At 43.9% G+C, this 15,130-nt stretch overlaps 1 protein-coding gene across 1 annotated transcript; it reads right to left on the reverse strand.

Annotated features, from left to right (window-relative positions):
- Window positions 1-3,323: 3,323 nt before the first annotated feature.
- On the reverse strand, window positions 3,324-6,172 carry LOC106606981 (uncharacterized). The gene is made up of 3 exons (XM_014203514.3): window positions 5,282-6,172; window positions 4,753-4,903; window positions 3,324-4,462 (listed from the first exon to the last, which is right to left on the reverse strand). The coding sequence occupies exons 1-3, from the start codon at window positions 5,799-5,801 to the stop codon at window positions 4,342-4,344; spliced, it is 792 nt and encodes a 263-aa protein (XP_014058989.1). The 5' UTR covers window positions 5,802-6,172; the 3' UTR covers window positions 3,324-4,341.
- Window positions 6,173-15,130: the final 8,958 nt, after the last annotated feature.

Below are 15,130 nucleotides of genomic sequence, written 5' to 3' on the forward strand. Positions count from 1 at the left end.
GACCTCCTTCCTATAGGCTCCCTATCATCATCGTCGGTGATCAGACCTACCACCGTCATGTCATCTGCAGTCGTGGGTGAACAGGGAATACAGGAAGGGACTAAGCACGCACCCCTGAGGGGCCCACGTGTTGAGGGTCAGCGTGGCGGATGTGTTGTTGCCTACCCTCACCATCTGGGGACGGCCTGTCAGGAAGTCCAGGATTCAGTTGCAGAGGGAGGTGTTCAGTCCCTGGGACGTTAGCTTAGTGATGAGCTTCAAGGGCTCTATGGTGTTGAACGCTGAGCTATAGTCAATAAACAGCATTCTCACATTGGTGTTCCTTTTGTCCAAGTGGGAAAGGGCAGTGTGGAGTGCAATAGAATTGCATCATCTATGGATCTGTTGGGGCGGTATGCGAAATGCAGTGGGTCCACGGTTTCTGGGAGGATAGTGTTGATGTGAGCTATGACCAGCCTTCCAAAGCATTTCATGGCTACAGTTGTGAGTGCTATGGGGCGATAGTCATTTAAACAGGTTATCTTGGCGTTCTTGGGCACAGGTGGTCTGCTTGAAACATGTAGGTATTACAGACTGGGTTAGGGAGAGGTTGAAAATGTCAGTGAAGACACTTGCCACCTGGTCAGCGCATGCTCTGAGTATGCATCCTGGTAATCCGTCTGACCCTGTGAATTTTAACCTGTTTAAAGGTCTTTACTCACATCGGGTACGGAGAGCATGATCCCACAGTCACCGGAACAGCTGGTGTTCTCATGCATGTTTCAGTGATGCTTGCCTCAAAGCGAGCATAGAAGATATTTAGCTCGTCGGGTAGGCTCGTGTCAATGGACAGCTCGCAGCTGGGTTTCCCTTTGTAATCCGTGATAGTTTGCAAGCCCTGCCACATCTGCCGAGCATCAGAGCTGCTGTAGTAGGATTCGATCTTAGTCCTTTATTGATGCTTTGCCTGTTTGATGGTTTGTCGGAGAGCGTACGGGTTAGTGTGCCACTCCTTGAAAGCGCCAGCTCTGGCCTTTAGCTCAGTGCGGATGTTGTCTGTAATCCATGGCTTCTGGTTGGGATATGTACGTACGCAAGCCCTGCCACATACGACTAGCGTCAGAGCTGGTGTAGTAGAATTCGATCTTAGTCTTTTATTGATGCTTTCCCTGTTTGATGGTTCATCGGAGGGCATCCTGGTTATGGTCCCACTCCTTAAAAGTGGCAGCTCTAGCCTTTAGCTCAGTGCGTATGTTGCCTGTAATTCATGGCTTCTGGTTGGGATATGTACGTACGGTTAATGTGGGGACGACGTCGTCGATGCACTTATTAATGAAGCCGTTTACTGATGTGGTAAAACTCCACAATGCCATGAATCCAATAACATATTCCAGTCAGGTGATGTCAATTTTTTTGCACTCTAGTTGCACAGGTGACATGCTGGTATAAATGAAGTAAAACAGATGTCAGTTTTCCTGCATTAAAATCACAGCCAGTAGGAGCACTGCCTCTGGATGAGCTATTTCTTGTTGGCTTATCGTCCTATATAGCTCGTTGAGTGCGTTCTTAGTGCCAGCATCGGTTTGTGGTAGTAAATAGAAATACTCACAGGGATCCTCTCAGGCTCCCTCACACTTTGCCCATCAACCTCTTCTTTCCTTACTGTCTCAGCATATGACACTTTCTGCACTGCTCTCACCCTGGAAACTTCAATCTGTCTCACTTGCACACAACATTTCTGATCCCCAGCAACATGGCCACCCCCACAATTGAAACACTCCCCCAGCCCACTCCCACATGCACACTTCTCACATTTAGGAATCTCCCTCCTACATACTGCTGCAACATGACCATAAACTTGGCACCTGAAACACCATAGTGGGTTCAGAAGAAAAGCTCTCAACCGGAAAATGTATATACCCTAGCATGACTTTATCCAGCAAACACTCTAGTCTGCGCCGCACTAAACAACGTGTCACAAACACCGGGGACCCCCAACTTCAGTTGATCCACTTAACCTCACCCAAGTTATCACTCCTGTCAGTGGCAGTCTGCTCCGGAGATCAAAGCAGGACATTGCTTTCGTCCCAAGACTAGAAATGCGCAACGACCTTTCCCTCTGAGCAGCAGACACACAAAAAAAACAACAGAAGTCCATCTCTGGATACTTTGACCGAATTGACAGAACCCATCTCCTTCACCCAGCCTGATACCTCAAACGGATCGGCCAAAAGGCATGGATCCACTTTCTCCATGAATCGTACTCCCACTTGGCCAGAGTCATCTCATGCATTTTTCTAATCATTGGGGTGAGGCTTGGAAGTCTTCACTTCACCTGACGACACAGGTTCTTTCTCCTCACTTTTGTCAGGATCAATTTCAAGTTCATTATCCGTCGACTGCTCAGGATCTTCAGGTGCGTAACATGCATTTTTCTCTCCTGTACTTGACCCAAAGGAGAAAGTACTCAGCTTGTATTTCACCATCAGTTCAGGTTTGCACCTCGCACCCTTCTTTCTGCCTCGCTTCTTCTCGCCATCCATCCTCTTGCTCACCCAGTCCTCCGACAAAGGTGTGTTACCGTGTTCAAAACTTCTTCTTCTTCTTCATGTGGTTTTCCAGTAATTTAGACACTGTGTTGTGTATTGCTGCCTTTCGCAGGTCGGAGTGCAGATTGCACATTTTGGTCACAAACAAAAAAGGGAAAAGGGAATGGGAAAATCTTAAATTGCACCACCATCTAAACCTGCACCTATACACTATCCCCAAAAACGCACCACCCCATCTGACTACTTTGACCCTAAACGAAATAAATGTTTTCTCACTGGAAGAAACATGATGGAATTTTGTCATTAAAATTGTATGCTTGTATTATTATATACCTGTGTAATTGTATCATTCAAGTCACGAGTGTGTCCCGAAGTCGATGGGTTTATTTGGTCCCCTCGCCACTTTTGAAGTCACCCTTGGAATTTTATCAGTAACATGTAAAATTGAGGGCCCTACAAATGAGTTAGTTAGTAGGGGCGAGGGCCTGGTTTGGGATTCACCGTACGACTTGAGGGTCATTCAAGTGAAACTTCCAAGTCAGAACTCCACACTTCAGAGATCTGTGAATGAGAACGCCACACTAAGCCTAAACATAAACCTCAAGTTGATATGAAATTACTGTTTAAAAAAACGTAAAAATGTTATTTTAATGAAATTATGTGAATTAGCAGCTTGTTACCCTTTTCCTCTAGGTGATCCGTATCATAACCTATAATAGGCTACGTCGATTTTTCCATCAAGGGTCAATCAGTGATATAGAAAAGAGTTGCGTCCCCACCAATTAATTTAATCAATATTTATAAAAAGCACCTTTATTTATGAAAATATTTTGTAAAAAAATAAGACTTTCATTGGTGAAATTCATTAGATTAGTTGAAATGGGCAGAATGCCACTTACACTTTCAGCAACACTGTTAACTATTTCAGAAAATAACAACTGTCAAGCATAATAGGAAAAATGGCAATATGGCAGCACCAGTGCATGTATGGCATAGTAGCTATTTGGCCTACCAAATGAAATGTCATTTTTGATGTGAGTTGTTATTGACGCCCTCTCTCTGCTCAGCAGAGAGGATACACACAACTTTTCCCAAGCCATAAACATATAGGCTAAATGCAGAGAACAATGTCAAATACAGTCTGTACTATTTTGGAAGCAGTGAGTTGAAAATAGTCTCTGCCCATATGCAGGAACTATCCTCAATGCTGCGTAGTTTTGTGGAAAATTCAAGCAATGGACAGTCAGATTTTTATAAGATTGATCACAGAATTGGGCTGGATCATCTCATTGGGTAATCAGAATGAAGGTATACCCTATTGATTCATTACACAGATGAAATAACAACTGTTAAATGTGGTGTGTCACACTGTATTTTGTTGGTATGTGGTGCTACATGATCAGGGAAACTGAAAGCTGCTGGTGCTATGAACAGCCTGAGATGCTGTTTGTGACAACTAAAGTGACAAGACTGGTTTGCATGTTTTTGTGGAAAAGCACCAAACAAAAAGTAGCCAACTTCTTTTAAGCAAAGAATGAAAAAGATACAAAAAATAATAACCTTTACAAAGCATTGTCCAACTTGATATACAAAACCTCTCCAAAAAGCATTGTGAGTCACAGTTATGCATTTAGCAAAGAATAGGCTACAAGTGCTCTGTAGCAGGAAAAGTGGCCTGGTCCCTTGTCCCAGTCTTTCTCCTTCTCTCTGGCTGGGCTTTTCCATGCTAAGAAGCTAGTCTCAGGACCAGGGTACACTATCCATCTGTCCACATCAAGCTCCTTCAGGTCCTGTTCTATAGGTGGCCAGTGAGTTACACACAGCCTGACTCAAATAGATTGACCAGCTCCTTACAGTCTGGGTCAATGAGGTCCGCTGGCTTCTCCCCGTTCTCGTTCTCTGCAAATGCACTGGCACCAAGAGACAGCAGGTAGCTAAGGAGGGACAAAATACAGTGTTGTTCAGCACAAGTCACATTCACACAAGGCATCTTCATTGTCTATATTCACACTGGCTATGAAATGCTGCATGTCTGGTTAAATCAGGTCACCGAGGTCAGTATGGTTAACAAATCACTACCTGCCTTTTGTCAGAAGAGTTATTTCTCAAAGAGGCAGCAATGTTGCATGATAGATCAATTGAATGTTGTGTTTTGTGGTCGCCGTACTGTAGGTAAATATTTCTGTGGACATTTTATGAGTTTGTGTTTCATTTGTACACCAACCTGGCAATTTCGGGGAAGCCATCACTGCAGGCCATGTGCAGCGGCGTCCAGCCGTCCTCATCTCTCTGGTGGACATCAGCTCCATATCTCACCAGCAGCTTCACGCAATCCAGGTTCCCTGTGAGTACGGCCTCATGGAGTGCTGCCATACCTGTACACAGAGCACCATACATGGGTACAGTCAGAAGAGGGCTCAGCTGCACTGTACATACCCTTACACTGCTTTTCTGTCATTTCAACCCCTGCTTTTAACTTCAGAACTTTTCTGAACTTTCACTATGCATTTGTCAAAAACATTTTCAAGCCTTTATTCTTTTACTGGTTTTCGAATATAAATAAATATTTGAGAACCTTTAACTTCTCAGTAGTTTTATATTTGTCCACACAATATCACTCCGAAAAATAAGCTGTTGTAGTTAGTAACTATATTTTAATGCAGACAGTTGTAGGTGCCATTGCCTGCTGTGGTAACTCCTGTCAATCTCTCAACACTTTTCCTCTGTCTTTATGTATTTGCAGATTCACTCACCAGATGGGAAGAGGGTATGCAGACGTACTTTCTTCGCTCTCATAAAGCGTCCAATCTGCTCCATCTCACCATGTCGGACAAGGTCCTGGAAGATAATATCATTGGAGAAGTGCACAGCCCGGACTGGCTTGAGTGGTAGAGGTGCAGGAGTCTGCTGTGCAGGTATATGTGCTGTGCGACGTGTAGCAGCACTGTAGCGTGTTCCTCTGCTGTACGAAGGGGTGTAACTGGAACTGGTTTTGTGTGTAGGTGTGTAAAGTGATGGGGTGTAGCTTGTGGGGGTGTAGTGAGTTGAGCTGTACTTTGTTGGGGCATATGAAGTGGGTGTGTATTTGGTGGGGGTGTAGTGCGTAGGTGTGTAATTGGTGGGGGTGTAGTGCGTAGGTGTGTAATTGCTGGGGGTGTAGTGCGTTGGTGTGTAATTGGTGGGGGTGTAGTGTGTTGGTGTGTACGTCATTGGTGTGTACTGACTATATCGCGTGGTGTACGATGACACTGGTAGCTGGTAGCTATACTTCATCCCTGCAGTCAACACGGTTCTTCCTCCCCCTATGCGCTCAGCCCAGGAGGAGGGGTGGGAGAAATCCAAGAAAACTTTGCAATCCAGTCAGGGGAAAGAAAATCCTTTGTCCTTTTCACGCTTATCGTCCTTGACTTTTCTCACTTCCTTCTGATCCTTGAGTTTCCAACCAGAGTAGCACGGCTACTCACTCTGCAGTAGCAAAACTTTCCCAAAGTCAATTCTCACTGGACAAACTTCCTCTTTTTATTTATTTATTTCCTTCTGGTTCTCTGGATTTCTCCCTCATGCCTCCTGTCTTTTTTCTCCAGTCCTTTTGTATGTCACAACAGGATCCACTGGCTTTGTACAGGCTGGTGGTCTGATGGAGCAGGTGGGAGAGGGTCCCTATATACACTCTGGAGGGCTATTTTTGGGGCCCGTCATCCCTCATATCGAGTGACTTTAGCTTGGAACGGAGTGGTCTCTTCCAGGCCAGGCTCCACCCACTATGCGGTCACATGACCCCTGACACTGCCTCCACCCCTAACCCCATAGCACAAACACATTGGGTCTTTATGGAGCTTTCCCAACATGTCTAATACCACATCACATCAAAATGTCCATGATCAACATCAGCAGAGGAACAAACTGTCATTAACAGTTGAGGGAAATGAAATGTTTACAGTTCAGTGTAGACGTGTTTTTATGGCCCCTGGGTACAGGTCAGGCAGCCTTTTTTGGAATTTCACAAGCGACAGCACTGACACATGGTCATGGTGGTCAACAGTGTGAGAGTCACATGTCGAGTCACATGGCTTATATGTGATTTTCAGAATTAGTTTGACATTTTGTTTTTGTTACTTTGGAAGGGTTCAAGAACTCTCGCCTCAAAACAACAACAACCTGAATACTTCAACTATTTCAACAGAGGTAATGTACGAGAATTTAGGACACGTTATTTGACATTAAGAAAATAGCAGACAAACAAGGTCTTCAAAAGTTATTTTATTTGCCATGAAAGGATAACATACTTTTTGGTTGCTTGAACAACTACTGTATCTATTCTTATTGTGACAGGTCTTGAAACTTCGGAAGGATCAATATTTTGACCGTAGCATCTCTGCTATTAGAGCAAACAGTAACCCCATCACATGGTTGACATCTGATCTACACTCACTTGCCTGGACCCATTGGACCAATAGTATCTTGCCATACAGAACGTTCAGGAACCACTGGGCCAATAGTATCCAGCCATTCAGGGAGTTCAGTGCAGGAGCGCAGTCTTGGCCAACAGTTGTGTCATAGGGATATAAATCTATGCTGCGAAAGGTAACCCATTTCTCTAGATGGCATTAAAAGATCAGATGGTTTTGGTTTAAAAAAGAAGGCCCTTTACAGTGCAGTGATCTTTCAATCTGTGTGACCTTCAATCATATTGGAAAGTCAAATTAGCTCAAATCCCAAAGCAATGTTTTGAAATGTAGTAAAGTTGGTACTGTGGTTACTCCATTTTCATGTCGTATGATTTTGTGAGTTGGAAGTTGTGCATGTGAACCGTGACAGCCGGGACATTGTGCCAATGCCAGCTGTTCTCAGCAGGCAGGCAGGAACTCCTAAGAGTGGCAGAGCTGGTTCAAGCTGGATTTCAAAGGCTTTGGACTTGGACATTTCACAGTAGCTGCTCCATGCTAGCCAATGAAAATAGCATGGCTACCATCCCACTGGTTTTCTCTTACCAAGGTCTCGCAGGGTAGACTTTACTGTGCCCTAAGGGGCAACCTTTATGGTTGACTAGAATCCACAACATAGGCTTCATCTTACTATCAGGCCTGGCTTGAGAAGCAGTACAGTCTACTGTAATGTACATCCTGTTATGTGTGTCCTGCATCTGTCATTAGGTACAATTCCACTATAAGGATCCACTGGCTCACTTACCGTCGAAATGTCAAGGCTTATGTTATATCACATCATGGCAAATTGTATTACCATGAGGAGGAGATAAAAGCTTGTTGCAAAACCATCCTTCTTCTTGAACAGTTGATTGTAATTAGGGGTATAATAGGCTTGTGTATTCAGTTACAAAGAAATGAAGTTACATACATCCATTAACTCTATCCATGACCTAACTGGAGGGTCCCTTTAAACTCATTATGATTATCCACGTTGGGATTGGAACTGTATGGGTGACTTAACCTTCGGATGAGAACTGACCCCGGCCCTGAACATAAACCTTTTTTAGCCCTGCACTGTCTCCACCCAGCACAGCTGGCCATTCTGCACAGAGGAGCTGGTGGAAAAGTCTTAGAGCTCATGTCTAGACAAATTGAGGTGAGAGTAATTTATAACCGCAGCTCGGGGAAGAGACTTTATGCACTGATTATAGAGTTCACCAGTCTCTCATAAAGAAGTGTGGTGAGAGGGTGGTGGTTCCATGAACTATGATGCTACCCCTTCCCAAAGCCCCTACCCACCCAAGACTGAGAAGGGCCTCGTTTGGTGGGAGTTGTTTGTTTATTGTCCTCTTGCAGCACCCTTGGATACATGCCAAAAGGAGTGCTCACGTGATCTGTAGGGGTTGAATCACCCTCCATTCAGTGTGCTATACATAGATACAGTCCCACCTCCCGCATGCCTTATAGGGCACATACAGTATTACATACTGCCAATTACCACCAAGCAGGTCCATGTTAAAAGCTTCCTGGTGTGTGAATCGCTGAAGTGTTTCAAGTTAGTAATCTCTATAATCACTATAGCAGTAGCATATGTGGTGAGTGGGTGTGTGCATGGTGATGAGTGTAAGTGTGTGGTGTCAGTTGTGAGTGTGTGAGTGTGTGAGAAGAGTGTCAGTGTGTGCCTTAGTGTGTGCCTGTAGGCGTGTGTGCCTTAGTGTGTAGACACAAACATAGGCACAGACACACACACACACACACACACACACACACACACACACACACACACACACACACACACACACACTCACGCACACACACACCACACACACACACACACACACACACACACACACACACACACACACACACACACACACACACACACACACACACACACACACACACACACACACACACACACACACACACACACACACACACAAACACACGATAACAGCAGCTAATGGGGATCCATAATAAATACCTGTGGATGAGCATAGAGTCCGTGCAGGTCGTGCAGTGGTAGCTGTCTATTGAACAGTCTTATGGCTTGGGGAAAGAAGCTGTCTCTGAGCCTTTTGGTCCGAGACCCAATGCTCCGGTACCGCCTGCCGGACAGGAGCAGAGAGAACAGTCCATGAGAAAAGAGAGAACAGTCCATGCTTTGCAATTGCAGTTGTGTCACGACTTTGGCAAAGCCTTTATGTATACAGTGCATAGAGGAAAGTATTCTGACCCTTTGATTTTTTCCACATTTTGTTATGTTACTGCCTTATTCTATAATGGATAAAAAAAATGTCCCTCATCAATCTACACACAATAGCCCATAATGACAATTTATTTATTTTTGCCCAAAAAATGTATAATAAAAAAATGAAATACGATATTTAAATAAGTATTTAGACCCTTTACTCAGTACTTTGTTGAAGCCCTTTTGGCAGCGATTACAGCCTCAAGTCTTCTTGGGTATGACGCTACAATCTTCGCACACCAGTATTTGGGGAGTTTCTCCCATTCATCTCTGCTGATCCTCTCAAGCTCTGTCAGGTTAGATGGGGAGTGTTGCTGCACAACTATTTTCAGGCCTCTCCAGAGATGCTCAATCGGGTTAAATTCCGGGCTCTGGCTGGGCCCCTCAAGGACATTCAGAGACTTGACCCGAAGCCACTCCTGAGTTGTCTTGGCTGTGTGCTTAGGGTCGTTGTCCCGTTGGAAGGTGAACCTTCACCCAAGTCTGAGGTCCTGAGTGCTCTGGAACAGGTTTTCTTCAAGGATCTCTCTGTACTTTGCTCCGTTCATCCCTCCCTCGATCCTTACTAATCTCCCAGTCCCTGCTACTGAAAAACATCCCCACAGCATGATGCTGCCGCCACCATGCTTCACCGTAGGGATGGTGCCAGGTTTCCTCCAGAAGTGATGCCAAAGAGTTCAACCTTGGTTTCATAACACCAGAGAATCTTGTTTCTCATGGTCTGAGAATCTTTAGGTGCCTTTTGGAAAACTCCAAGCAGTCATGCAGCCTTTTGTGCCTTTTACTGAGGAGTGGCTTCAGAGATGGTTGTAATTCTGGAAGGTTCTCCCATCTCCATAGAGGAACTCTGGAGCTCTGTCAGAATGACCATCGGGTTCTTGGTCACCTCCCTGACCAAGGCCCTTCTCCCCAGCTATAGGAAGAGGCCAGCTCTAGGAAGACTCTTGGTAGTTCCAAATTTCTGGTCGGAGGAAAAAAACAAACAATTTAATCAATTTTAGAATAAGGCTGTAACGTAACAAAATCTGGAAAAATTCAGGCGGTCTGAATACTTTCCAAATGCACTGTATAGTTTAAGATCTATGTTATAAATTACCTGGCAATGCACATTTTCCTTCTATAAATAAGCGGTTGAACCAGTCAGGTATCTGTACCCACTGCAAAGTATTAGGATCCTTATAACGACCGACCTTCAATAACAGACCAAAGGTTTAGGACACAGCCGATGATAGACAGAGGCATCGTGATGTTAACAACCTGTCAAATAGGCTTATCATGTTGACCGGACAGCTATGGATTCCAAAACACTTTGATGTTGACGTTCATCAAGCTGGTGGCTGGACAGTTGGTGACTCACTCTCTAAATATGTTCAAGGTGAGATGAAACCATAGAAACCAGAACAGTGAAACATCCAATGTCAGCAAAGATTTCACAAGAATTCATAGAATATTGGCTATTCCTGGATCAACACTGGAGTCCCCTGCTGCACTCCATTGTATGATTGACATATACATTATTTTCAGGATCATCCTTAGATATGAGCATACATACAGAGTGAACAAAACATTAGGAACACCTGCTCTTTCCATGACATAGACTTACCAGGTGAGTCTAGGTGAAAGCTATGATCCCTTATTGATTTCACCTGTTAAATCCACTTCAATCAGTGTAGATGAAAGGGAGGAGACAGGTTAAATAAGGATTTTTAAACCTTGAGACAATTGAGACATTGTGTATGTATGTCAGTGAATGGGCAAGACAAAAGATGGGGCTGATGGGGCTGTCTACAAAATGCACACCTTTTGCCAAGTTGGCAGACAGCATCCTTGTACTGATGATGGGGTGCCAGGTACCGCGTGCCTCCTGTGCATGGCGTGATGAGCCTCTTCTCAGAACAGCCTGGCCTGCCCTGGTCACAGTGAGCCCCATTGGTGGCAGCACTATGCTCTCATCAGGGGGGCAGAGACAGGGAGCAGATTGACACACCTGGATTACTGGACAGTGAACAGTGTGGGACTGGATCTCAGTCTGGATCCTCCAGGCCCAGTGGGAGATACACGCTCGGGCCGGCTGGATCCAGTTACTGCACGTGTGGCTAGGCCAGAATAGGAAGCCTACATCTAAATCAGGAGCCAGTAATCCTCAGTCCTTGCACAGGGAGCCTCCACCATGCCAGCTGCAATCACCAGTAACAGTGGCAGAAGTGTGAGACTGAATCGACAGCAGACATGAGGTCATTTATAGCAGGAAAGTTTCCATGTTAGAAAAAGTGATGAGAAAGCGTATCCATGGCTTCTCGATTTTCCCCCAACAACTGGTTGAGCCACACATTTAGGGCCCTGAATATATCCCCCTAGAGTCGGTTGACGCATCGGTGCATCCATCTAAGTAACATTTAAACAAAATCCCCATAAAAATCATTCAGTTTAAGCTAGAGATATCAGTTTTGCATTGGATGCGTCTCAATCTACCGCATCCGCCGATGTGGCATTTCCGCATCTGCGGTGAAAGGTGGCAGAGCTAGATTGGTCTTCTCACGAAAACGTCTGTAGCATCCAAACGGATACTACAAACTAGTATGACCACTCTATGGAAGTATGAGACTCTCACGAACACTATGGTGGTCTCAGTTTTGTTCCACGACACCCACAAGTGTCAGGGGACTCATCTCAAGCCAGTACAGTCGATGTGCCAACTTCAGTTTTTAGCATCTGAAGCATTTGGGCTACAAAGTGTCACGGGACTCCTCTGAAGGTAACCGGTACCGGTTTAAAACATTAATGGAAGTATGGAGGTAGTTTTGTGCCTACTCAAAAAAATTGTTAAATATATGTAAAAAATATATACAGTACCAGTCAAAAGTTTGGACACACCTACTCATTCAAGGGTTTTTCTTAATTTTTTTTTCTTTTTCTACATTGTAGAACAATAGCGAAGACATCAAATCTATGAAATAACACATATGGCATCATGTATTAACCGAAAAAGTGTTAAACAAATAAAAATATATTTTAGATTTTAGATTCTTCAAAGTAGCCACCCTTTGCCTTGATGACAGCTTTGCACACTCTTGGCATTCTCTCAACCAGCTTCACCTGGAATGCTTTTCCAACCATCTTGAAGGAGTTCCCACATATGGTGAGCACTTGTTGGTTGCCTTTCCTTCACTCTGCGGTCCAACTCATCCCTAACCATCTCAATTGTGTTGAGGTCGGGTGATTGTGGAGGCCAGGTCATCTGATGCAGCACTCCATTACTGTCCTTCTTGGTCAAATAGGCCTTACACAGCCTGGAGGTGTGTTGGGTCATTGCCCTGTTGAAAAGTAAATGATAGTCCCACTAAGTGCAAACCAGATGGGATGGTGTATCACTGCAGAATGCTGTTGTAGCCATGATGGTTAACTCTGCCTCACAGACAGTGTCACCAGCAAAGCACCTCCACACCATCACACCTCCTCATCCATGCTTCACGGTGGGAACTACATATGCAGAGATCATCCGTTAGCCTACTCTGCATCTCACAAATACACGGCGGTTGTAACCAAAAATCTCAAATTTGGACTTATCAGACCAAAGGACAGATTTCCACCAGTCTAATGTCCATTGGCGTGTTTCTTGGCCCAAACAAGTCTCTTCTTATTATTGGTGTACTTTAATAGTGGTTTCTGTGCAGCAATTCGACCATGAAGACCGGATGCACACAGTCTCCTCTGAATAGTTGATGTTGAGATGTGTCTGTTACTTGAACTCTGTGAAGCATTTATTTGGCCTGCAATCGGAGGTGCAGTTAACTCTAATGAACTTATCCTCTGTAAGCAGAGGTAACTCTGGGTCCTCCTTTCCTGTGGCAGTCAGTCCTCATGAGAGCCAGTTTCATCAAAGCTCTTGATTTGTTTTTGCTACTGAACTTGAAGAAACTTTCAAAGTTTTTGACATTTTCTGCATTGACTGACCTTCATGTCATAAAGTAATGATGGACTGTCGTTTCTCTTTGCTTATTTGAGCTGTTCTTGCCATAATATGGACTTGGTCTTTTACCAAATAGGGCTATCTTATGTATACCACACTTACCTTCTCACAATACAACTGATTGGCTCAAACGCATTAAGAAGGAAAGAAATTCCACAAATTACTTTTTAACAAGGCACACCTGTTAATTGAAATGCATTCCAAATGACTACCTCATGAAGCTGGTTGAGAGAATGTCAATAGTGTGTAAAGCTGTCATCAAGACAAAGGGTGGCTACTTTGAAGAATCTGAAATATAAAATATATTTTGATTTGTTTAACAATATTTTTGGTTACTACATGATTCCAAATGTGTTATTTCATAGTTTTGATATTTTCACTATTATTCTACAATGCAGAAAATAGTACAAATAAAGAAAAACCCTTGAATGAGTAGGTGTGTCCAAACTTTTGACTGGTACTGTATATACATATTTCCTGAGCTTTCTTATATCTCATAGATATAGGACAGACACTTCAAAACCTTATTCCTTATGATTTATTTTTGATTGTCTTTTTTTGCCATTTATGAATGTGTTACTCAATGCATTTCTGTGGGTGGTAGTAAAGGCCAAATAATTTGTTTATATTTCTTTTTCATACCTAAAGGGGTCCTATAACTCAAAATCAAAAACCTAAATGATCCATGGTATGACCATCTTAAAACAATTCCATATGTCATCTTAAATTAAACAGCATGATCATTACAAAGGTGCACCTTGTGCTGGGGACTATAAAAGGCCACTCTAAAACGTGCAGTTTTGTCCCATAAAACAATGCCACAGATGTCTCAAGTTTTGAGGGAGCGTGTAAATTGGCGTGCTGACTTCAGGAATGTCCACCAGAGCTAGTGCCAGATAATTGAATGTTAATTTCTCTACCATAAACTGCCTCCAACCGCAGACCACGTGTACCCACACCAGCCCAGGACCTCCACATCCAGCTTCTTCACCTGCGTGATCGTCTGAGTCGTGCCATTCATCCTCCACCATCACCTCAAGGTTTCATAAGGATAATGCACGGCCCCATGTCGCAAAGATCTGCACACAATTCCTGGAAGCTGAAAATGTCCCAGTTCTTCCATGGCCTGCATACTCACCAGATATGTCACCCATTGAGCATGTTTGGGATGCTCTGGATTGACGTGTAAGACAGTGTGTTCCAGTTCCCGCCAATATCCAGCCATTGAAGAGGAGTGGGACCATTCCACAGGCCACAATCAACAACCTGATCAACTCTATGCGAAGGAGACGTGTCGTGCTGCATGAGGTAAATGGTGGTCACACAAGATAATGACTGGTTTTGTAATCCACACATCTACTTTTTAAAGGTATCTGTGGACCAACAGATGCATATCAGTATTCCCAGTCATAGATTAGGTCCTAATGAATTTATTTATTATGGGGCAGCAGCGTAGCCTAGTGGTTAGAGCGTTGGACTAGTAACCGAAAGGTTGCAAGATCGAATCCCTGAGCTCACAAGGTGCAATCTGTCGTTCTGCCCCTGAACAAGGCAGTTAACCCACTGTTCCTAGGCCGTCATTGAAAATAAGAATTTGTTCTTAACTGACTTGCCTTGTAAAATAAATTTCAATTGACTGATTTGCTTGCTCAGGAATATCTTTGAAGTTGTGTTTTACATTTTTGATGTAAAGCCGAAATCAGTATGAAATGCTGGCATTTTTAAGCATACTTAATTATCGGAATATCACATACTCTCAAACGTTCTATTTTCGAATACTCAATCAGCTTAGTATTTGGAATGCAAGTACGCATATTCAGACACGGCCATCCTCTTTTCTGGTTTGAAGAGTTTACAGGATTGTAATAATCAGGGCCAAAGGTACCCTGGATATGTGACGATTTTCACAGCCCATGGAAGTGGTGACCGACAATTACACCTACATTTCTGTGTC

The sequence above is a fragment of the Salmo salar genome, chromosome 06 (assembly GCF_965601325.2).
Source record: "Salmo salar chromosome 06, fSalSal1, whole genome shotgun sequence".
NCBI lineage: Eukaryota > Metazoa > Chordata > Actinopteri > Salmoniformes > Salmonidae > Salmo > Salmo salar.

What these genes read in the sequence shown, in the direction of transcription:
- LOC106606981 (XM_014203514.3), bottom strand. Translation starts at nt 5,801, where the DNA reads ATGAAGTATAGCTACCAGCTACCAGTGTCATCGTACACCACGCGATAT. An exon ending in GCATACCCTCTTCCCATCTG is followed by an intron (nt 4,904 to 5,281) that starts GTGAGTGAATCT and finishes CTCTGTGTACAG; the next exon opens with GTATGGCAGCACTCCATGAG. An exon ending in GGCTTCCCCGAAATTGCCAG is followed by an intron (nt 4,463 to 4,752) that starts GTTGGTGTACAA and finishes GTCCCTCCTTAG; the next exon opens with CTACCTGCTGTCTCTTGGTG.